At 37.0% G+C, this 23,810-nt stretch overlaps 11 protein-coding genes and 3 non-coding genes across 14 annotated transcripts; 5 read left to right on the top strand and 9 right to left on the bottom strand.

Moving 5' to 3' along the window:
* Positions 1-50: 50 nt before the first annotated feature.
* Positions 51-1,262, bottom strand: TSR4 (small subunit rRNA maturation protein TSR4; the record flags this gene model as incomplete). The annotated part of the gene is made up of 1 exon (XM_003673784.1): positions 51-1,262. One exon carries the CDS (start codon positions 1,260-1,262, stop codon positions 51-53), a length of 1,212 nt encoding a protein of 403 aa, XP_003673832.1.
* Positions 1,263-1,581: 319 nt separating this feature from the next.
* On the top strand, positions 1,582-1,652 carry NCAS0Atrna10G. The gene has a single exon. It is a non-coding gene; the product is annotated as a tRNA-Gly (tRNA).
* Positions 1,653-1,837: 185 nt separating this feature from the next.
* Positions 1,838-3,637, bottom strand: TAT2 (aromatic amino acid transmembrane transporter TAT2; the record flags this gene model as incomplete). The annotated part of the gene is made up of 1 exon (XM_003673783.1): positions 1,838-3,637. The coding sequence occupies one exon, from the start codon at positions 3,635-3,637 to the stop codon at positions 1,838-1,840; it is 1,800 nt and encodes a 599-aa protein (XP_003673831.1).
* Positions 3,638-5,357: 1,720 nt separating this feature from the next.
* On the top strand, positions 5,358-5,406 carry NCAS0Atrna3Y. Its single transcript is given in 2 exon segments — positions 5,358-5,406; positions 5,370-5,406. It is a non-coding gene; the product is annotated as a tRNA-Tyr (tRNA).
* A 659-nt stretch (positions 5,407-6,065) lies between these two features.
* TOS7 (Tos7p) lies at positions 6,066-7,697 on the top strand (the record flags this gene model as incomplete). Its single annotated transcript, XM_003673782.1, has 1 exon — positions 6,066-7,697. One exon carries the CDS (start codon positions 6,066-6,068, stop codon positions 7,695-7,697), a length of 1,632 nt encoding a protein of 543 aa, XP_003673830.1.
* Positions 7,698-7,872: 175 nt separating this feature from the next.
* On the bottom strand, positions 7,873-9,126 carry TLG2 (t-SNARE syntaxin TLG2; the record flags this gene model as incomplete). Its single annotated transcript, XM_003673781.1, has 1 exon — positions 7,873-9,126. The coding sequence occupies one exon, from the start codon at positions 9,124-9,126 to the stop codon at positions 7,873-7,875; it is 1,254 nt and encodes a 417-aa protein (XP_003673829.1).
* Positions 9,127-9,405: 279 nt separating this feature from the next.
* ESC8 (Esc8p) lies at positions 9,406-11,697 on the top strand (the record flags this gene model as incomplete). Its single annotated transcript, XM_003673780.1, has 1 exon — positions 9,406-11,697. The coding sequence occupies one exon, from the start codon at positions 9,406-9,408 to the stop codon at positions 11,695-11,697; it is 2,292 nt and encodes a 763-aa protein (XP_003673828.1).
* A 99-nt stretch (positions 11,698-11,796) lies between these two features.
* On the bottom strand, positions 11,797-13,065 carry NCAS0A08880 (serine/threonine-protein kinase; the record flags this gene model as incomplete). The annotated part of the gene is made up of 1 exon (XM_003673779.1): positions 11,797-13,065. One exon carries the CDS (start codon positions 13,063-13,065, stop codon positions 11,797-11,799), a length of 1,269 nt encoding a protein of 422 aa, XP_003673827.1.
* A 304-nt stretch (positions 13,066-13,369) lies between these two features.
* Positions 13,370-15,487, bottom strand: GSY2 (glycogen (starch) synthase GSY2; the record flags this gene model as incomplete). The annotated part of the gene is made up of 1 exon (XM_003673778.1): positions 13,370-15,487. One exon carries the CDS (start codon positions 15,485-15,487, stop codon positions 13,370-13,372), a length of 2,118 nt encoding a protein of 705 aa, XP_003673826.1.
* Positions 15,488-15,791: 304 nt separating this feature from the next.
* NDL1 (Ndl1p) lies at positions 15,792-16,301 on the bottom strand (the record flags this gene model as incomplete). Its single annotated transcript, XM_003673777.1, has 1 exon — positions 15,792-16,301. One exon carries the CDS (start codon positions 16,299-16,301, stop codon positions 15,792-15,794), a length of 510 nt encoding a protein of 169 aa, XP_003673825.1.
* A 155-nt stretch (positions 16,302-16,456) lies between these two features.
* NCAS0A08850 (uncharacterized protein) lies at positions 16,457-17,242 on the bottom strand (the record flags this gene model as incomplete). The annotated part of the gene is made up of 1 exon (XM_003673776.1): positions 16,457-17,242. The coding sequence occupies one exon, from the start codon at positions 17,240-17,242 to the stop codon at positions 16,457-16,459; it is 786 nt and encodes a 261-aa protein (XP_003673824.1).
* Positions 17,243-17,725: 483 nt separating this feature from the next.
* Positions 17,726-17,796, bottom strand: NCAS0Atrna9G. The gene has a single exon. It is a non-coding gene; the product is annotated as a tRNA-Gly (tRNA).
* Positions 17,797-18,058: 262 nt separating this feature from the next.
* HAP1 (Hap1p) lies at positions 18,059-22,495 on the bottom strand (the record flags this gene model as incomplete). Its single annotated transcript, XM_003673775.1, has 1 exon — positions 18,059-22,495. The coding sequence occupies one exon, from the start codon at positions 22,493-22,495 to the stop codon at positions 18,059-18,061; it is 4,437 nt and encodes a 1,478-aa protein (XP_003673823.1).
* Positions 22,496-22,755: 260 nt separating this feature from the next.
* Positions 22,756-23,760, top strand: NCAS0A08830 (uncharacterized protein; the record flags this gene model as incomplete). The annotated part of the gene is made up of 1 exon (XM_003673774.1): positions 22,756-23,760. One exon carries the CDS (start codon positions 22,756-22,758, stop codon positions 23,758-23,760), a length of 1,005 nt encoding a protein of 334 aa, XP_003673822.1.
* Between the last annotated feature and the right edge of the window lie 50 nt (positions 23,761-23,810).

Below are 23,810 nucleotides of genomic sequence, written 5' to 3'. Positions count from 1 at the left end.
ATAAACTTGTATATATTTATTTTACATATTCCAAAATGTTATGCATTAGTTTAAGTTCTTGATTCCCATTGAACTTTAACACATTCTTCAACATACCCTACGTCATGGTCATCGAATGTTGGAATGTAGTTTTCCACATCCGTAAAGACTAAAATTGTACCCCATTCCATTCCATCAGTTAGCGAGGCCGTTTCTTCCAAATCAAGAATCATCTTCGGCATCAGTTGCATCTCGAATACTCTTTTGCTTGACGGGTTAAATCCTGGGTTAGGCACCGTTCTTTCTATGTCAATTTTAGATTCAGCATAAAATAATGGTTTTCCGCCCAGATCATAACGAAGTACTTGCTGCGGATTATAACCCACTATTTCCTCAAATTTTTGAAATACCTCGTCATCTAAAAATTTAGCTAGCTTCTCAGTCCTAGGATCCAACTTAACAGGATTTTTCTCTAAATCTGTTTCATTCTCTCCTGTTAGATCTAACGCTTCCTTGTCGATTTTCAGATTCTTTGGTAGTTTAAGATGATCTGGTTTATTCTTGAACGTCTCTTCCTCAACATACAATAAATAATTCCTAAAGGACTTTGTGGTATCGTATTCTTTATCTTTTTGAGAATCATGTAACTTCCTTAATGCCTTTGTAGACATTTCAGAAGGTACAGTTTTCGGAGTTTCATTAGGGCCCTTTTTGACTTCAAAAGGATTACTTGAGGTGGAATTTTGGAAGGGGTTAGATCCAAAGGGATTCTGGTCTTCGCCTTTAGATAAATCGAAGGGATTTATCTGGAAGTCTTTACCCATAGAAATGGACGCCATTTTATCTGAAAGTATCTCACTATGGTCGGATTTATTTTTCTTAACACCTCTGATGCAACGAATTGAGTTCCCTCTTCTTTGACATTTTGTACAAATAAAGATGTAGAGTACTCTGTCATCATTTGCATTGATATAATTCATGTTTTTAAGGTTGTATCTCTCTTGAATAGCTTCAACTTGGTCATAATCAAGAGGTGAAAAGGCTTGCAAAAGCAGCTTCATGTTATCTGACTTTTTGCACGCACCACAACGTAAAATCTCTGGTGAAGGCACAGAATCTGGATGTAACCATATTGGCTGACCTCCAATAAACGTATCCTCGATAGTGAGCTCATCCTCTTCCTTCACTGGTGTATCAACGAACGCCAAAAATACATCTCCAGGTCTAGAGAGATAAGTCTCCTCTTCAAAATCAGACGTTAAATTTTCTTCACTCTTTGACATACTATATTCTCTCGTTTGATTCCGTGGCTACCTTTATGGTTGTATTAAATAATAACTTTCTACAGCGATGAGCTATAATTTTGATTTTCAATTCAAAAATTTTCATCCATCAATTGGCACATTTCTTGCCCGATCCTCTAGAGACCTATGGATCAGGATCAATCATTGCTTCAATACCTAGAGGAATTCCGGTTACAAGGGATATTTGATTTGAGGTTCGGTGAACCTCTGTTGGATATATGTGGGGAATACCAATAGTAAAAAGCTTTTCCCAACTTAACTTGTAGTCAACCAATAATTTATAATTTTACAAAAATAAGCGCAGGTGGTTTAGTGGTAAAATCCAACGTTGCCATCGTTGGGCCCCGGGTTCGATTCCCGGCTTGCGCATTTGTTTTTAGTTTTTTTCCCCGTGTCAATCGAATCTCTAAGTTCAAAAATTCGAAACGTAACAATAGAGCACACAATTATTATTATAATTATTATTACTATTATAACATTTATTAGGTTTGAGAATATTTAGATAATATACAAAGACATTCGTAAGATCATTCTTCCATAATGATAAAGTATTTTTAACACCAGAAATGATACCATCTTACATACCATGGGCTTGCACGCAAATGACGGTTTCTCTCGGCAATTTCTTGTTTTAATATTTCAATATCTATATTCTTACGATCAGTTTCTAAATCAATCTTGTTCAATGGAAGCATGCTCCACCATTTTCCAGTTTTGTATCTGTAAAATATTTTATGACCGACGAACAAAACTATCATAATTAAAGCACATAAGTAGCTCTGAAAGAACTTTTTGGCTCTAATACTACTATTTTCCCAACCCCCAATTGGCCACAATGCACAGTAAAATTGAGCAACTAGGATTAATGAATTGATAACGGCGGAATATGCTGACCCCCAAATACCAACAGCACTAACAAACTCCAGCTCATCTAGAGACCTCCCCTGAGCTTTCATTGCCAACCTAAATCTGATATGTGATATGTTAATACTTAACCAAACGATACATGTTGCTAAACCAGCAATAGCCATCAACCAATCGAACACTTCACTCATGGAACTTGATTTAACTAAGAAAGCCAATAGACCGAATAATGAATTTGTAATAATACCAGTTAATGGTCTCCCAGCACGATCAATGTAACCGAAAAACCTTGGAATCAAACCCTGATGTGCCATGGAACAAAGTGTTCTACTGGAGGCAAAAATGCATGAATTCCCAACGCTCAGAATACTAATTAAGATAACGGCGTTCACAATGGATGGTAATACTTTAATTTGGTGTAGTTTAATAGCGATGACAAAAGGTGAATTATTAACAGATGAGCCACCCAGTAAGTTTTCATTAGTGTATGGTACTAGGAAGCCAATTAAAGTCAATGAGACCAGGAAGAAGAACAAGATTCTCCAGAAAGTTTGCTTAATAGCACTTGGTAATTCCTTTGGGTCAGTTTCCCCACTTGCTAGACAAACCATTTCGGTACCACCTAGGGAATAGGAAGCAACGACTAGCACAGATAGAACACCAGGGAACCCATGAGCAAGACAACCTGGATCATGCCAGTATTTAGCACCCACAAAATCATGGTCTGGACCACCACCACAAATTAAGACAATACATAGGATAATGAACCCACATATTGTAAGTACTTTCACACTAGAAAAAACGAATTCAGCTTCACCAAATCCTCTTGCTCCAAATAAATTGATACTGACTATGGCACAATAAAAAATGGCGACCCAAACGACGGGATCAATGGACTGATTCCAATACTGAACAGTCATGGCACTTGATATAATTTCTAACGGAAGAACAAAAAACCATTGTATAACATAGATGGTAGAGATGACAAATGATAAACTAGGATCCAGGAATCTAGTACTATAATTTGCAAACGCACCGACCACTGGGAATCTGACTGTAATCTCACCCAAACCATGTATAGTACCGATGATTTGAGATCCTGCAATTGCCCATCCAATGACAACAGCAAGGGGACCACCAGTGGCGATTGCTTGACCGGACCCAACAAATAGACCCGTACCAATGGATCCTCCAATGGCAATCATGATCAAGTGACGGGCCTTAAGAGATCTCTTCAAATTGTTGGTATCAAAAGAGCCATCTAATGGTGGTTTGAAAGAATCAATACATCTTTGAAAAATATTTCTGGGTGGCTGATAGAACCCATTACCTGGAAAATTATCTTCGTATTCATCGTGTGCATGTTTGGTAGTGGCGACCACTGATGAAGTTTTTTTGATGTCCACTGGTTTCTTTTCAAAATCTATGAATTCATTAATTTCAGATCTTCGCCTGGCTCCTTCATCTGTGAAAGAAGTCTGTATTGTCATTAGTTCACTTCTCTATTGATAGCGTACGTAGACGATTGAGCTGCTTGGATTTGAACTATAAGATAAGCTTGGTTAATGGATCCTTCATCTTTTTGAGTCAGCCCATTGAAATGTTATCCTTGTTGAAATATTTCATCCATATTAGAATTACTCATTGAAAAAAAAGCAAAGAAATTGTGTGTGTGGACCTAAGGGCACCAAGAAAAGTCCGTAGAACACAAGGAAAATAGAAAAATGCCGTTCCAAAAAGCACCGCATGCGTGGGTTCGGGGGAAAAGCAGACAGAGGTTCGTTAGTGCCAACCATCTGGAACCAAATGGAAAAGTAGTTTCAAAGAAGAACATGAGAAGATATTTATTTGATTGCGACGCTGTCAGTCAGTTAAAATAGTTTTTTTGAGTTGAGGGACAATAGCTGTATTGTGCTGGAACATCTCGATGAAGAGAAATTAACGCTGCAAAATGAAATTTTCCTTGCGCGCATAATGCTGTCATCTCATAGTGTCATAAAATCAGCAATAAGAGAGCAAGACAGGATGAGGAAAACATATAAAGGGACCTCACGTATAGCGATATAGAAAGATATGTCCTCAACTTTTTCTTTTACTTTGTGGTTTTCTAAACAGACCACTAAGAATAATAAAAAAACACAAAATATCAAGTTTTAAAATAATGTCCACAGCTTCAATTAACCCTCAAATAAACTGCTCATGCGCCAACTGTCAAAATCCAAACAAATGTACCTGTACATCAACAGACAAGAGAGCTTGTTTATGCACTAAATGTGTATGTTCCGCTGCACCAAAGAACTGCTCATGCACCAACTGCCAATGCTCTAGATGTGCATGTTCCGTTGCACCAAAGAACTGCTCATGCACTAACTGCCAATGCTCTAAATGTGCATGTTCCGCTGCACCAAAGAACTGCTCATGCACCAACTGCCAATGCTCTAGATGTGCATGTTCCGTTGCACCAAAGAACTGCTCATGCACCAACTGCCAATGCTCTAAGAGTTTATAATAAACAAGTTATTCTACTGAATAACAGTTAGTTCGATTTTCTATTATATTTCTCTTTTTAAGTGAACTAAAGGTCTCTCTGTTCTGATGTTTTTTACACCTTAATATAAAAGATTTCTACAAATGTCCATTTAGATGGTGTTTTAATAATTTTTTATACAGTTCATAGTTCTTACTTTAATATTGCTATATTTTGTTTAATAATTGTTAAATAAGATTTATATAATTGAATCCATTAAATACTGTAATATCCCAATAAGTTTTCAGCTTCTGACGTTGTGTTCTACCCAGCTCGAGTTGCTCATCAGTTGAGTTTACACAGCAAAGAAAATAAATTTAAATCACGAAAAAAGGTGTTAAAAACACAGATATTTGAACAGAAACGACAGTATTAAGTTTAATATTTATTTATTTTGAAATTATTCTTTGATAACGTTTCTAGAGAAAATGAATTTTCAATGAATATATTGATGAAAAAATAAATATTCATTTTGAGTTAAGTTTTTTCCTGCTAATTCTTTTCAGACATACCCTGGTCTACACTTAGTGCCCTAGTCTTAGTTAAAAGTTTCCAGCTATGGTAGTTATTTGGAAATAAGTGACACTCCAGAAGTTCTATAAGCTTGGTTCCAGTCGCGTAAAAATATCCAATTTTCTAAGTTTCTCTCGGTAGCCAAGTTGGTTTAAGGCGCAAGACTGTAATTTAAAACACGAAATCTTGAGATCGGGCGTTCGACTCGCCCCCGGGAGATATTTTTTTGGCGCGCGAACCTTCTATTTTTATGTTTTCGCTCTTTGAAAAGAAACGTGGCTGGTTGAAGAAAGGCATAACAAACAATAATAATAATAACATCACTAAGAGTAACACAAATGCCAACATATAAGTCTTCACATTTATAGAACCACAAGTTGCAATTGAATAACACATTTGTGGCTCTAATATTAACCTCTACCAAGCATAGTGTAGCAATTGAGTCTTGTTTCTCCCACGATCTCTCTGAAGAGATTGTCGCCAGACAAGGCTTGGACTTTCCTCGAGGATGGGGAGTCTTTCTGCCCTGCGCGTTTTCTCTCAGACGCGTCAACGGTTTCCACAATTTATTATGGGTCTCGAGGATCGATGGTTCCTGATAAGAAAAACTTCCCATTTCCTTCAATTACCATTTTTGTTTATATTGATGGCTGTATCTATACACTTGCCCACTATCTAATCTATTTTTATATGATCCCTCTCCAAGGAGATTCTATATAACTCTACAAGACTATACTTCAAATCATCACTTAAAGTTCGGTTGGAAAATAATCAACGTCTCCATACATTATTAACCATTTCTCTCTGATTCATTGGAAAACAAAAAAGATCAGAAAAAAAATCACAGCTACAAGCATATCCTAAAGATATAACAAGCAATGAGTGTCAGCAGGAAATCAACTATCCTGTTCACCATTATTGCCATAGCGGAATTTGTTTCCATGGCCTTCCTAATAATTTGTTGCGTAACTGCACCTGTATTTAAGCAAATTGGGCTCTCCAAACATGAATCAATAACATACGGTGTGTTTGGATATTGCTCCAACAGTGACTCAGGATCTACCTGCTCCAAGGCAAAGGCTTCATACGACCCATATTCTCTAACAGATAGTACAGATTCATGGAAAATGAATTCAAATCAACGAAAAATTTTGGGGAAAATATTGATTGTAGTTCCCATTGCTGCTGGATTAAACTTTTTCTCATTTCTTTCCATCACTATTACTGCAGTAGTATCATTGGTTAGTTCAGGGACAACTTCAGCAGTTTTGTTCGCTTTAAATTTATTGCTCGCAATCCTGGGATTTCTCTTAGCGGCATTGGTTTGCATAATTACATTTTTATTGTTTTACCCACATATGACCTGGTGTTCCTGGTTATTAATTCCAGCTGCTGCACTACCATTATTAATGATTCCTCTAATATTCGTCGCTCATTCATCGGGATCAGGTTCTAATACTGACGGTTATGATGCTGATGAGGCAACCATGGCAATCTTAAACGAAGTTAATGATAGTACAAGATTCTCTGCCGCAGATCCATACAAGAACAATAATAAGGCCACAGTATTGCCTGATTTCCAACATAATTTGATATCGAAGGAAAATACTACAAATACAGATTTATCATCATCTTTATTAGGAGAAAAGAATGGTTCTGATGCAACTGTACAAGCATATGAAGTGGAAAAATCAAATAGTATATTAGCCGCTGAACAAGATAAGAATGGAAGAGAATCATATGCTGCATTCTCCATCATTGACAACGATAGTAAATTGAATCCTGAAAATAAGAAGAATGCACAAGATATGCCATACGGGCTTTCTGCGTCCCTAGCATCATCAAATTATTCACAGAAGAATGTGATTCAAGATCAAAAATCAAACAAATTATTGGAAGATATGTTAAAACCTTCCTCTGGGTTAGAATCAACTAACAACGACCATGATGATGACGATGATAAACATTCCGATTTCACTTCAGTGTCTCAAAGAGGTGTAAATCCAAATTACTATAATCCTCCTCTTCCACAACAAAATTACCAAAATGGTCCCCAAACTAGACAACAACCCAATTATCAAGCACCATATCCACAGCCATCGCCAAATTTCCCACAACAAAATGGGGTTAATAGAAATATGAACCCACAACAAAGAACAATGTATCCACAATCTGCAGGACCAGATAATTCACAAGCCATTTTACAAAATAATCCAAATTTCTTACCTAATAATGGGAATATGAATGCAAGAAGAGCCAATGGAAGACCCCACCATAATCAATACCCATATCAACAGCAGCCGAATAATGGATTCCCAAGAAATAATTATGGTCCAACCATGCCTATGAATAATACAGCTCGTTACTACCCACAAAATAATCAAATGCCATCAAGTATTCCCGGCGGTAATTCCATGCATTTCAAACCAGCCTACAAGAAACGTATGGCAAATAATAATTTACCTTCAGCTACATCCTTTAACGCAGGGGGTGCATATGGATTCAGGTAAACATTGATCACTTATATTCCATAATTATATTACTTTTTATAGTGTATTATTAGTTCTACTTTTTCAAGTTATAAAATTAAAAAAATATTATCTCATTTAAAATATTAAAGTTCTTCACTACTGAAACACCATAAGATCGGCATAATTGATTACTTTTCTACTTCAGATTCTCTAGCTATATAATGGCGATTCGCAGTTTTTCATCAATAACTGTATCATCCAACAGATCTCGCACAGTATTATCTTCAAGCGCTCCCTTTACATCTTCAGTTTCCGGTTTTAACTCTATTTCAGGTCTTGATTCATCTATATTATTTGCCGGTGAATTGTTGTTTTCCTTGGGCCTGCTAGGTGTCTTATGATCCTCTTGTTTATCAGTATGACTTCTACTTCCTTCACCACCACCACCACCACCACTGCTACTTGGTTTCAACATAACAAAGAAAAATAAGGCTATCACACATAGACTTAGCAGCAAAATGATCTTACATTTTTGGGTCCTTTTTTGATAAACTGTTGCTTGTCCCAACTCTTTATTTGCCTCTTTCAATTGAATCGTTGTGTTTTGCAAATTATAATCAATCCGGTCCACCACTGTCCCTTGGTCTATAATAAGACCTTGCATCTCTCTGAAAATAGTACTCACTTCAAGGACACCCTTGGCCAATTGGGTAATTTCTTCATCTCTTTGTTGTAAAAATTGTTGACTAGATTCATTTGTCGTAGTTAACTCTTGTTGTCGCTGTAAAGTCTTCCTTGAATATGCATCAATGTCTTGCTGTGCTTCCACGTTTGATTGCTCATTATCCTCCATCTCGAACAATAACATTTGAGACGTATCACTTTCTGGCTTTGCCGAAATTGGTTTCAAATCATCTTTATTCAAAAATTTCAAATAACTATTCTGCAGTACTCTAAATCTGTTACTCTCACCTTGGATCTTTTGCGCATATCTTTTTAAAATATTATCTAAGATAATCAATTCCCCTTTATTTAACTGTTTGCCCTCCATCATCTGCGTGTTAAATATTTTTTCCAACTTCTTGGTGATATTGTAACATTTTTGGAAGTTCTGAATAACCTTATAACTTAAGTCCTCAATGACGCTCTCATCACGACTCTTGTCTTCAAAACCAGGCAATGAATTCTTCTTATACAGTTTAGTTAATTTCCCCATCAACGACGCCACTTCTATCAAATATTCATCAATATCTCTTGCAATTTCCACAAATAATGGGGGTAATGTATCCAATTTACCACTAGAGCTAGTGGAATCCATATCCACCATAGGATAAGCCTCTAAATCAAGATCTCCCACATTTTCGTTGTCTTGAAATGGTTTCCTTCCACTTCCAATTGTGGAAAATTGGGCATTATGAGGAAAAGTACGACGGTACGATAGAAATAAGTTGGTTCTATCTCTAAACATCCTCCCTATCTTGCTGACGATTACAATCGTTCTTTGCAGGGGAGAAGCTGACTATGGTATATTTGTTAAATACTACTACTTTTGTCATTCCACATTTCTTAATCTCTAACCCTAGGGTTAAATAAAATAAGGGCTCGTAAAGAAAGAAAACAATAGGGTTGAAAAGAAAACGCGTCAAGTTTTGAAGAGTGAACATATAAACGCGTAACAAATCTTTCCATCCATAAGTGCGATGGTGGCTGGTACATGAGAAGCAACTAATCAAAAATTGTAATTGTTATGTCTGATGTCATTGATTTGGATTCACAGGATACTGATGAGGCTGGAATGTCATCGGACAGTCTTGTTACATCGGATGTAAAGACTCCCGTCACATCAAAGGTTTCTACCCCTTCTCCCAGTTTGAAAGCGAATAAAATTGAAAAACCTCCAAAGAAGAAGGGTCAAATGACATTTGCAGATTTTAAAAGCATTAAAGTTGTTCATTCTCCCTCAGATTTATCCAGTTTTGCAACAGGGTTGAGAAGATCGGCTCGTGTACCGTCTCTAAGAAAAAACTTGAATGAAGAAGACCTCATTGATGAGATGAAAACTAAGCCTAGGAGGAAAGAAAAGGACTCGACCAATGACACCAATAAAATGGTAAAAAAATTGAAGACATCATCGTCATTGGACAATAAAAATTTAGAAAATCTTTCATTGAATCAGAACTGGTCACCAAACGTTCCCATACTATCTTCTGATTTTATTGACAAAGATTCTACGAAGGGTTTAAGAATTCAAGACATATTTGCTGACGTGAAGAATATACCGTACGCAGGAACGATTATGAAATTAATGACATTTCTCAATAAGTTCAGTTCCTTTTTTTCCAAGGATTTGTCGAAGTTATCGTTTCAGACATTTGAAATAGGTTTAGATCTTTACCCAGCAACAAGTGCCACAAAAAAAACTAGCTCACTGGACGACCCTATTAAGGCATATTCAGATTTTATACCAACAAAAGATATAATAGATTCACAAGATAAGATAAATCTTTTTCTGTTGACATTACTGAAATTACTTTTCAATATACCGAAATCTGGGATCTTTCAATCACCTGAGTTGGAACAATTTAGGTCCTCCAAAACCAAATTTAGCAACTTATTCCAACAGTTACGTCACAAGGCCATTGAATGGGGGTATCCAAAGGAATGGAGAGTTCATCCTATTGCAATTTCCAAGTGGGAGTGGGACATATTTGAAAAAATCGATAATGGATCTCCCGTTGACCCTAAAAACCCTGAAATTTTAACAAATCGTCTCCCAGAGGTACCCCTAATGCAACCGCTTCCAAGAGAATCTGATCCATTATATGCTTCAAACATAGACAAAAAAGGTATACTAGCATTGAATCCATCTGATAGAGTTACTCTTCTGAGTGTACTAGTTGATTGGTGTCTTATAAATTCTTCAGTAGTTCATAATGAAATCCAGAGGTTGAGTCATTTAAAAAAAGATTTTCCATTTGGAATCGTGACAGATCATGCTCCTCGATTTATAGCAAATGGTATAGCGCAAACATACGAAGATTTTCATGCATTAACCTCTCTAATGCACAGAAAATTGTTAAACAGAAATAAGAAACGATCTCAATTGAGGGAAGATAAGAGAAAAGATCTTTCAAACAAGCTGAATCTTGTCAATGAGATTACAAAATCTCTGAAAGGTGTGAAATATAAGCAAGGCTTGATCACCGTAGCTGACCACTCCAGTAAATGGTCCAAGCTATTTATTGATGAAATGATGGACACACCTGTGTCCTATCCGTACGAGGATGTATATAAATTGCGAATGCAAGAGTTTTTGGTTGGAAGGATATCTAACTGTGGTGACTTCTATCTTCCTCGCCTTAATACATATGGTGATTCTATGGATGTGTTTTGGTTTACCGATGCGCCAACTTTAATGAGGTTGTTAGAAGATTTGTCCTCTAACAAGATTGATAAACTAAATTTCTACGAGCAATTTGGTCACTTAATAAATATCGAGTTCAAACTTCTATTTCATGATAAGAGGAGTATGATGAAAGACATTCTTAATGCTAAGACTAGTGAGGATAGTCAATACTGGTTTGAGATCAGTACTGACATTGAGAGCCTTGATAAGTTTTTAAGCAATATAAAGGAATTACTAGCCACAGATAAATTAATTGAACAAAAGAGTGTAAGAGATCAATGTACAGCTTTAGTTGAGTATCTTGCATATTTTCGGGAACTGATTCATATGTTGAGCAACATGAAGGATGAGTTCCAAGAAATTGTTTCCAGTTCAAGAAGAAGTAGACGAACCCAAGAACATGAAATTAATTACGCAGTTGATAATCAATATACCGATGACTACGAAGATGATGTAAACGAAGAATATGTAGATGCCAATGACTACTCTGAAGAAGAATATATGGAGGAGGGTTTCTCAGACAACAACTACCAAGAAGAAGAAAAATCACCTGCTGATGAGGAGGAGACTAAGAGCGAAACAGAATCTCAATCAAGAAGGGACAGATCCTTAAGAAGAGCTGCACAAAGATAAAACTAGTTAGAGAGCAATGCATCCATGCATAATAAATACAATAATAATTGGTTATTTATACATTATTAAAAATAATTTAAAATCGCATTATATGTGACATTATTTATCTTTGTTATCGCCTGAATCATTTAGTCTACCCTTATTTTGTGTTGCTGCGTTAACAATTTGAGCGAATGTGTTTCTAGTTAATGCAGATTTCAATTCTCTTTGTTCCGGTGACAAATTACCGGCAGTATTGGTAGGCGTCAAAGATAAAGCACGTAAAGAGCTTTGCAATTCATCCACAGTGGACTTTATTTTATTTTCCTCCAAATCACTATCCGATTCATCTGATAAATAAAGATTTCTCAGTTTTTTAATTCTGTTGTTCAATTTAACTATCTCAATGGCATCACGCAACTTCTTACGCAAGGTGAATCCCTTCTTTACATCTGGTAAGATATTGGTGGTGTTAATATGCTTACTAGTTATCCATGGATCATTCATTAATTCTTCCGCGGATGGTCTTTCCTCTGGGTCGATGGTTAAAGCTTTCAATATAAAATCTTTAGCTTCATCAGATATGGAATCCCAATATGGCTTATGGAATTGAACTGGGTATCTACTTCTTGTACATTCTTCCAAAAATCCCTCCACGCTTTCCGCTATAAAGGGTGAATAACCTGACAGTAAAGTGTAAGTAATAACACCCAGGGACCAAATATCGCATGGTTTACCATGTCCCTCTTTAGTCAACACTTCAGGGGCCACATAACCTAAAGACCCTGCTCCTTTAAAAATCAAATCATCGTTACTCTTCAACTCCTTAGCAATACCAAAATCAGCAATGACTAATTGTGACTCATCACTTGGATCCAGGTATAACACATTTTCCGGTTTCAAATCTCTATGAACGATATTTTGAGAATGGATATACTTTACAGCGTCCAACAATTGAACCATGATATTTACCGCGTCCACTTCAGTAAACTTTCCCTTCTTGATAATCCTATCAAATAATTCACCACCAGTGGCCAATTGTGTTACGATGTAGAATTTATCTCTCGACTCGAACCAGTCCTTAAACGCCACGATATTAGGGTGATGTAGTCGTTGTAAGATGGATAACTCATCATATAACATCTGCAATTGCACGTCATTGCCCTTCAAGGCGTTTTTCAAAAGGATCTTAACTGCCACGTCCTCCTGTGAAGATAATTGTCTCGCTTGTCTCACCACACCAAATGTACCTGCACCAAGGGTCTTACCGAAGATATAATTTGTCTTGTTGACGTAGGAGTCCGGTTGACCACTGAATTTGTTGAGGGACTTGGCAACTTTGTGTCCTGGGACTTGTTCGGGCTGCTTAACTTTTGAGGTATCTTGCATGATTGGTTTGCCTTTGCTTTTGTTTGTTCTATTTGAAGAATATTCAATGAATAAAAGTTCGAGTGGATCCCTATTCTTCAACCTATTATATTATTCTTCTCCGTGAAAAAAAAAGGCAAATCTTGGCGCAGCAATAATAAAGAAGGAAACATATTAAGAATTCATAAAAAGTCATTAATTGTACGAATTATACAGTAGTAAGTAACACGATATGATACAGTATGGTAGGTAGCAAAAGTAAAATATATATCTAAGTGAAGTAGGTGTGTGTGTGTGTGTGTGTGTGTGTGTGTGTGTGTTTTATCTAATTTTCATCGGCGTATGGGCCTTGCTCGTCATCGCCATCATGGGACCCTATACTTAAATTGAAATAATCATCAGCAGTGTTGGCCTCTTGTAAGGTACCTAAATCACCAGGCGTCATATATATGGCACTTGCCTGTCTTGTTTCACGAGGAGAACCGGGCACACTTAACGGTCTGGCAATCTTTAATTTTTTACCACCGGCCAAAGTATCCATATTTGTGTCATTTAGTTCTTCACCTACCAATTGTTTGAATTGATCTGGGTACGCTCTACGTAGTGCCAATTGTCTTGCCTTTACGTATTCTAAACCCATACGTTTCCAATCCAATAGATCAGATAATCTTTCCGTTCTATTTCTTTGGTTAATTCTTTGTCTTCTAGTCTTCTTAACGAATTCTTCCATATAATCGACTAATTGTTCTACAGATTCGTCAGGTGCCTTAAAACGACGGTCCACAATGTAAATACCATAATCTTTAGCTTGATTTGTTTCAATTAAATCTTCCATGTATGCACCGAACCCTGAAAGGTTAGTTGTAATGGATGGAACCCCCATGACGGTACATTCTGCCGGAGTATAACCCCAAGGTTCATAATAGGAGGGGAATACACCTAAATGACACCCTCTTACAAATTCATCATAGTCTAAACCCAGGATTGGATTATTTGCATTCAAGAATTCTGGATGGAATATAACTTTAACACGATCTGAAGAACCGTTAAACAATTGCACGTGTCTAATTTGGTTTAAGATTGGATCATTAGCATCATCAACCATATTATGTGTGACAATAGCTGGTAATTCACCTGCAGGTCTTCTTAACCCAAGAACACGTTTCTTTAAAAGAACGTTATCTGATGGTTTCAATAGTTCATGGATATCCACTGGAATTTCTGAAGTGGTACCGTTGTTGGGGAATCTCATTGCATGATCGAATATTCTCTTTCCGATAGAATTTGTCACTTCATCGACAGTAGTCTCTAAAGCTTTAACAACAGCTTGACCCTTTAATGCTTCCACAGTAAATGAATTATTCTTTGCTGGCATGATAATGAATGCAATGACAGTCTTCTTAGAACCTGCCACCTTTAATCTATAATTCAAACGAGCCAGAGATTCAATGAACATATCTGCCCCCTTATTCTTGTATTCGTATCTCCCAGCGATGAAGAAATATACTGTATTATCTAAATCGAAATCGAAGCAACCATGGAAATGACCTCTAACAAATTCATTAATTTTTTCCTTCTTCAAGGCGTGTAAATTTTGGAATTCATGCACAGCTTGGAACTTAATCACATTCAACCCATTGGGTAGAATACCATCTGGTTTTCTTTTCAACAAATGTTCAGCTTCGAAGGCAGTAATTTGAGAGACCGTAGTAAACACATCCGCAGTGTGTGCTGCAGCTCTTTCGACACAATATCTATGATAAATACCTCTCTTTCCTGCTTCATGATCCACATCGAAGTTTTCCAAATTGTTATAAAAATCGACGTCCCCGGCTGCACAAAGATATCTACCTAACAAGGTAGCATGAGTAGTAAAAATAGTCACGACGTCAATACGTCTCTTTCTACATAGAGGTAAAGCAACACCAGCCAACCATTCATGAAAATGGGCAATAATGGCATGGGTAGTATCCTCTGCAGTCAATTCCCCCAGGAACCATGCCACCGTGTAACCCAATAGGATAGCGTCATTAGTTTCAAAATCATTTTCAGGGGAAGGGATACCCACTAGATACCACAAGTCACCCTTCCATTCATTAAGAAATCCTCTAACTGAATCTAAATCGAAAAGGATCAAACGAGGGGAACCTTCGATTAGCCATCTTCCGTATATGAAATTGACACCACGGGATCTCATTGATCTTAAAGTGGATTGGATGGGTTTAATTTCATCAGGGAATGAGTCTGGTGCTTCCCAGTCCATTTGGTCCACTTCATTCTGGTAAGTGGCCTTATTTAAAGGACCAATAAGATGATAATTGTCCTTGTATTGTGCTACTGTGATGGGTGCCTTTGATTTAAGGACGGAGTAGATCCCACCGACCCTATTGGCGACTTCTGTGGCCGTTTCGAAAAGGAGATGGTTTTGCAGGTCACGAGCCATTGCGAAATGATGCTTCCAGTTAGTTGTGAGTTGCTATTATAGCGTTTGAATGTTTGGAGGGACGATTGACAAGTCTGATAAAATTTCAAGGGGAAGAGAGTTGCTTATATACAATTCCCAGATCTGAATGCAACATATGCTAGAATTCCGGTACAAATAACGATGTCAATATTAAACCGGTCCCCTGTGTTGAGCCCAGAAAAGCGCGCAGGGGAAAACCCAGCATTCCGTTTAGGGGGGCGCACCATTAACAATCAAACAACTAATAAGTGAGTGAATAACGTTAAATGGATGAGCATGGCGGCTAAGATAGGGGCATCCTCTTGGAAGTGGTCGATATGACCTTGGAGATGGAAACCTGTGGATGCTGGATCTGTTTAGACCGGTCCTGTAAGGGCGAAATGAACAACGTCGACCCAGATGTGGTTACTTTGAAGTCGTCCACGTCAGGACGCCTTATCTTCTTGTGTTCTATGGTAGTAGAGGGAGAAGAGGTAGACAAAGTTTCCTTCATGTATGCTAATTCGTGTTCTAACAAAACATTCTTCTCCAAATGCTGATCATTCTCTGCTTGCAGGTTCTCGTTGCGGTTCAGAAGAACCGCATTTTGCGTCTCTAATTCATCCACTCGTATCTCCAAATCCACTATTTGCTTTTTATTGCTTGACAATTCTTGATTTTTCTGGACCACTTCCTTTTTTAAATTTTCAATTACTTCCTCCATCTCATTTTCGTACTCTTTTTCTGCATCCTCTAACTCATCGAGCTGTTGTTCTAACGATTTAATAACCTGTAATGCTGTCTCCAAATCCATGTTTCTCTGTTTGTTTCATTGTAGTCTGTCCATCCATCCATTTATAGTTTTTGATCTGTTTTCTCTGTTTTCGCCACTGTCATTGATTATGTAATAAATATTATTAGGCTATGAATGAATGAATGAATAAATAAATATGTAAAGGAATGAATAACCTACAATACTTCATTAGCTGCTCTTTCCAAATCTTCTGAGTGCTCCTCATTCCCTTCGTCATCGAGCAACACTCCCTCCTTCTCTTCCTGGGCCTCCTCTTCAATAATATTTGGCCCAGAAGTCGTAGAATCCAATTCCCTTTGCGCTAATGAAATAGAATAATTAGTAGTAGTACTAGTAGCAGCAGTACTCTGTCTCGACTTCTGATCTCTAGTCAAAGACCTAGACAAGGATCTTATGAATTCCCTCGAGGATTCAGACGCCCTCTGGAACGATCTACCAACTCTAGCACCTTCTTCATCCACCAAATCATCCTCATCACTCTTCACAGATTGATAAGATTCACCCTGTGCCAAATGAGGTCTTTGCGATTGATTAATGATCACATCCCCATACGAGTTACTTATCACATTATCATGACTATGTGACGCATGAAGCATTCCGCCTCTCTTACCCTTGGGCCCCTTTATTCTACGAGCATTCCCCGATTTCTCCAATAAAGAGGGCTGTACGACATATTGGTCTCCCTTACTCACTTGATCCAGATCCACCTCGATCTCGTCGGTCAATAGGGCACCTTCACGAGTCAATTCATCTACAGATCTATAACGTTGATCCGGGGTGTTTGTCGATAATGGAATCCTCCCCAATGATTGCGAACGTGACTTCATGTCGAGGAAACTGGGTCTGAGCGGGGCCGTGTCATTGGCATCGTCGTTGATGTCTCTCACTGAGAGACCGACTAGGCTGGGTGTGGAACTCTTCTCTGAATATTGTGCCATCATTACTTCTTGAAATTAGCTAATTGATTGGATAGTGTAGTTGGGAAGGTCGTGCAAGGGAGGGAAACTTGAAATATCTGTTTATATATATATAGATATGTGAATAGTGTAAACATGTCCTCGAGGAAGGAAGGCAAGATACGATACGAGATACGGTATCATTGTTGAGCAGAAGGAACACTTGGCACTCATCCCTTCACTCCTTTCTTACTTACTCCCAGATAGATCGGCATTTTTTGGCAGTTGACGCCCCCTACGTATCTATCGTTCTTTCTTGCTCACTCACGGTAATGTCCAACAATAACAAAGAAGTCACTATGACTGATTTGCTCCCATCTTCAAGTCTGCCTACGTATAAACAAACATGTCCCTTTATCATTCATTTAGTCTGTTCTTCATTATCTATCTATCTCTTCATTTATTTACTAACATCTTGGCAGCGCACTTTAATATCCGATCTTTGTTTACATAGAGAAAAAAAATAAATGCGCAAGCCGGGAATCGAACCCGGGGCCCAACGATGGCAACGTTGGATTTTACCACTAAACCACCTGCGCTTATTTTTATGTTTTTTTTTCTCAGCATGTTGGTCTGATCGTTTGACACGGGTCACATGGATGTCTATTTGCTTATACATCACATTTAACAAAACCCACCTAACCTATCTAAGTCATTTGAACAAAAACCAATGAAGAGAAAATTCATAGTACAATATGTTTAGATTATTTATCTTCCATAAAATTATTAAGTTATTAAGTAAGGTACTCAAAAAAATGTATATACATAAGAATTATTAAGAAAAACTGTCGTCACATCATTTCAATCCCAAATAGCAAATTCACTACCGTTATTGATATCATCAATTCCACCATTGTCAAATGGTAGGAAAAAATCTAGATTGTCGAAAGTATTAACGTATCCCACGGGTGCCGCACCAGTAGTACTATTATTATCACCATTTATTAAGGAATTATTACCACTGATTATACTATTGACATTCCCCATTAAATCATCACGACCTGTTGGGTTAGTAGCATTAGTTGTAGTAGTAATTTCAGTCATGGCTTCCACCAAACTAGAAGGATTAATGAAGAGTCCATTCATGTTAGAATTTTGCATTAAGAAATCTTCAAAATCTGGAGTATTCGTAAGATCTGATTCCGGAGTAGTGAATGAATTAATACTATTATCTGAGAAATTAGTATTATTATTTGTACCAGCTCCATTATTGACATTATTATTACCATTGATACCATTGGGTAATCCAGAATTTTGAGAAGGTTGCATATCTTGCATTAATAATTGAGTTTGGGTTGTCAATTTATCTAATGGTGGTAAAGAATTCAAATTTTGGAATACATCACCAGCTGGAGCAACACCACCTCCAATATTAGGTAATGGTGGCAATGGTGAGGGTGCAAACGCTGATAATCCATTTTGATCTCCTGGAGATGCAGCTATCTTACGTCTCTTTTGATATGTGTCATCACCATCATCTGCTCTATTTCTTTGACGACCATCACTGGAAGTGAAAGTAATGGGTTGATAGGTCCTTAAAGGTGGTAATTGTGTTCTCCCTAATCTAGAAGCAACAAATTGTGAAGTTTTACTAGTACTATTGGAACCACCAGAAGATTTGGGGACCATAAATCCAAGAGCATCTTGATACACTGGACATCTCTTTAATCTGTCATTATCAGTGGATAAGACTAAAGAAGGAACATTCTTAAAGAAATCTGAAATCTTGGGATGTTTCCAGCCACCATTCTTACCTGTAGGCATTTGACGTTCATTTAATAAAGTAATGAAGAAACCTGTAGACTTAGCAACTCTTGTAGCATACAAATATTTGATGGAAAGTTGCTTTGTTAATTTGTGGAACAACATCATTCTTAATAATAATTTATCCACAAGAAGGTCTCCTAATTCAATATCCAAATTACTAATTAAGTCATCGTTCAATTCAGCAACCTGTGGCTCCACGGGCTGTTTCTTTTTCTTAGATTCAGATAATTCATTATCAGAATCTTCGTTCCCACTACTATAAGTTAAGATGGAACTTTCCTTCATACCTGTCAATGGACCACATTTAGCACGTAATATTAAACAGACAATAAATTGTAATGTTCTATTAGCAATATCTAAACAATGTGGTGATAAAATGATATTCAAATATTCAAAAATCGTTGGGGTAGTATTGGAGTACTTCACATTGTTGAAAAAAATTAAACAATTTCTATACCCATCCATGGCAAAATCTAAAGTTTTTTGTGCATATCCTTTAGCTAATTGCATTGTAAATTTATCCTCATCTCCCATAGGTTCATAATGTGTGAACAAGATGTAATTTAATAGATATAATAACATTCGTAAGGTTAAGTGTTTTGTGAAAAATAAAGCTCTTGTAGTGGCTTCATGAGGCGACTCGAATTTCTTATCAATAAACTCATCACTAGTGGTATGGTTGTCACCAAGGTTTGGTGATGCACTTCTAGAATTAGATGGCGTGGCTAAGATATCTTCTAAGCTTGGAAGACCATAAACTTCATCAGTGTCCTGATAATTAATCGAACCTTCAGCTGTAGAAAGTAAACCTTTATTAATTAACGTGTTGATGACTTCATTGATATTTTTCTTACCATATGTCAAGTCATTTAAACATTCAATCAATGAATCTAATTCAAATTTCCTAACGTTTTTCGCTAACGAAATGTTTAAGACGTGATTTAAGACAGAAATGATACAAAGATCAATTTGCCAAAACAAAGTAAAATTTTTAATGATAATCAATTCCTTAATATCTCGAACATAATCAATCTTAGAGGAGGAAGGTAATTTGGTATCACTGAAGTCCTTTAAGTTTCTTAATAATCTTGGTGTCCCTAATGATAGCGATTGCTTAACATCTAATTGAATAATGTAGTACCATATTTTTCTCCATGTATGTTTAAATCTTTCAGTGGAGTTTTGTGATTCCTTCCCAGTGTTATTAAACTGCTCGTTCATTCCATTCGTGGTAGGATTATTGTTGCCATTGTTATTAATATTACTTGAGTTATTATTGTTATTGTTGTTGTTTATGTTATTATTGTCCTTACTGTTACCCATGGTGTTGTCATTAGACGATGATGATTGTTGTGGATTCTGTTGAGATTGGCTTTGTTGCCCTGTTTGGGTAGAGACAACATTTAATTGAGGAAAATTATCAGGATCTCTATGCAGACCACAACTGAATGCCATTTGAATAATGGATGATAGTAAAATTTGATTTGTTTCATTATCATAAGTATCATTACCAAAATTATTTGGACAACTCATGGTATACATCTTATAGAAGATAGCAAATTGAATAGTGGTTAAATTGATGTTATTATTGGAAATACTTGAAATTTCATCAAATTTAATCAGATATTTTTTCACTAATTCCAACGCCTCAAATGAGGTTTCATATTTCATTAATAAATTATCTTCCTTCAAATTTGATGATGTAACACTTAGAACGTTCATATTCGGTATCAAGTATTTATCAGAGATATGAATATTATTACCCAAGTCAATCTTACAGGCATTACCAGGTAAGGATAACCAAGTTAATCTTAATATAATTATTAAGATACCTAAATGACAATAATCAGTTAATTTCTTTGGTAGATTCAATTGAATTGAAGAGTTAATATCTACCGGGTTTTGTGAAGGTTTCAATGATAATATTTGATTAATATGAGATCTGAAATTTAATTCATCAATGATTGGGATGACAGGATATATATGTTTAAAGAATTTATCAATAAACAATGAAATGATACGTTTGGGAGGTAATAATTCAGTTAATCTGGATACTACTTGAGCATGAGATAAAGATGCCACATTTACTGGATATACGGGCAAAGGTTTCTTGAATTTGGTATCTGCCAAACCTGGTATAATATTATTCATTACACTCGTATTAGTATTGTTTGTGTTATTAGCAGGATTTATTGATGAATGGAAATTTTGAAATGATGGTAGTGATGGAGATGGTGCCCTATATAGAGTATTCAATTGATCTGTCGAAGAACGAGAACTTAGAGCACCAGATTGATATTGAAACCCAAAGGGAACATTTTCCAATTTGATAGCTGGATTGTTACCCACCACTGGACACTTACTTGCATCTAAATTAGTGTTATTAGACAATATTGGTGATGGACTCGTGGAACCATGAATAACGGGGCATTTACCTTCAACAGATGGGTTCGCACTAGCGACAGTTGCAGTCGGTACTAATAAAGTTGATGATGGAGTGGCAATGGTAGAATTCTTCAAAGAAGATGGTGTTGCTACAGCTGTTGTGGTAGCAGATGTAGCACCGGCTCTATGAGCCACGGGACATTTACCACCATTACCTCCAGGGTGAATTGGTGGATGATTAGGCGGTAGAGCAGCTGTTCCATTTGCCTTGTTGTGCATTACGGGACATTTACCGACTCTACCAGATTTTTTCTTCTTGGAAGCTAATAATTTCTGAGAATACCATTCATTAATCTTACCTCTGATATTGAATATATGAGCCCATAATAGTTTCAGATATGGATCACCTTTCATAATGGCCATCCAATGAGTGGCACCCAAATGAATGGTACCATTATTCTTAATATGTAACATATCAAATTGTTTCGTCAGGTCTAATTCATCATTTTCATGGTCGTTGGAAGGTTGTTTTGTCTTATCCGTATACACCTCTTCTATATTATCCTTATTATTGGCATACAAATTATTTCTACCCGACACTGATCCTGTTCCGGCTCCTCCTTCATTTTTCATTAAATGTATGGAATTACCATTTCTATTACTATTCCCATTCCCATTCAATTTCAAATTATTTGCATCATCATTCAAAGTGTTAATAATATCATTCCCATTTGAATTTTTCATCGAGGAGTTATGAATCTTTGACAATGTCTTTTCCAAGGATTTAACTCTATCTCTCAGCATTTTCAACTCCGTCTCCTTCGAGAGTTCCTTCTCAGCCTCCTCAGCCCATGATTGTTCCATATAGTGGCATAAATGAGCCACCCCAGTCTTGGTACATTGCTGACAATGAGGTCTAATCTTATCACACTTGACCTTTCTCTTCCTACAGATGGTACAACTCAAAGGCACTCTATTTCTTTTCCTCTTGACCTTAGTGGAGGTTCCATTAGCGTTTGCGTGCGAGCTACTGTCCGTGGCAGAAAGCGGCGTATTCGAGAATGATACGGGTGATACTGTTCCCATATTACGTGTGCTTGTTTTATTCGAGGTGTATGTATATGTTGTACTCGTTGTTCGGTAGCCGTGTGTTATCTCCTATATACTCGTACGCTAGGTGATTGTGTGTGTGTGATTGTGTGATTGTGTGATTGTGTTATGTAAGCTTGTGTGCAAACGCTGTAAAATTTGCAAACGGGTTGACAGTGGCTTGTATGACAAACAAATAAACAAGTGCTAAGTAACTAAGTATCCCACGCTTCATATATTATCACTAAATGAAATGAATGGATGGATGGATGAATGCCGTGTATTTAATTGCCATTAAACGATGCGCGCTTGTTTTTCTGCTTACGTACGCGTTTTCTTGGCTATTCGGTGAAAACGCTTTTAACGCTTCTGATTGGCTGACGCCCTTTGGGTGGCACATCGTGAGACACGGGGGCGTCACTGTCGTTTCACGCGCCACTAATTCGGTTAACACAAACAATATGGAAGAAGATGGCATTTCTCCTTCACAGGCGACAGTAAAGTACAGTGTAGTACCGCACATAATGAGCAACCACTCTCTACGTCTGTTGTCCACTTCCGCCACGCCCATGGGTGAGTATTTCAACCCGTATCTATCTTCAGAGTCGTCTAGGGAGAACCAGGAAAAGATCGAGGGAAAGCGAAGTAAGAGAAAGTTGATGAAGGGCAAAATTAAAAAAGTATTTACCAGGGAATCAGTTTCAATTGGGGAAAAACCACAACACCAACACCAACGTGGGAGTGGGGTCCACAAGTTTCGAAGGTGGTTGAATAAGGATCTTCCCGCTACTTCTCAAGTGGCGTCTAGCATTACGAGTAAGATTGAAGATACTTTGAAGGAAATTGAAGAGATGTGTAGAAAAACAAGTTCCATTTACTTAGAGGATTCGAACGACAGTATTGCCAAAGTGTATACTAGGTCAACTACAAACAAGGAAGTAAGCGATTATTTGACAGTGGAGGATCATACTTCACTTGATATTGATTTTAGTGAAATTATCAGACAAAATGTTTCCAGTAAATGTGGATCCAAGAAAGAATACAATAAGGAAAATATCACTAGTGAAATTCTTCAGATGGAAATCGAGTCCTCTTTTGAAAATGAATTCGACACGGTTAGGTATACACCCGTTGGTTCAAACAAATTCAATAAATCTTATTTAATGGAACATTCTTCACCCATATCAACTAAATTTAAACAAAACTTGAACGGAAATCGGGACTCTTGGGGTCCCCTAAATACTCATGAACTCAACAAATAGATTAACAGTTTTTATAAATTTGAATTACAAGTATTATTTACACGTTTTAA

The sequence above is a fragment of the Naumovozyma castellii genome, chromosome 1 (assembly GCF_000237345.1).
Source record: "Naumovozyma castellii chromosome 1, complete genome".
Taxonomy (NCBI): domain Eukaryota; kingdom Fungi; phylum Ascomycota; class Saccharomycetes; order Saccharomycetales; family Saccharomycetaceae; genus Naumovozyma; species Naumovozyma castellii.
This window is presented reverse-complemented; position numbering and strand designations above follow the sequence as displayed.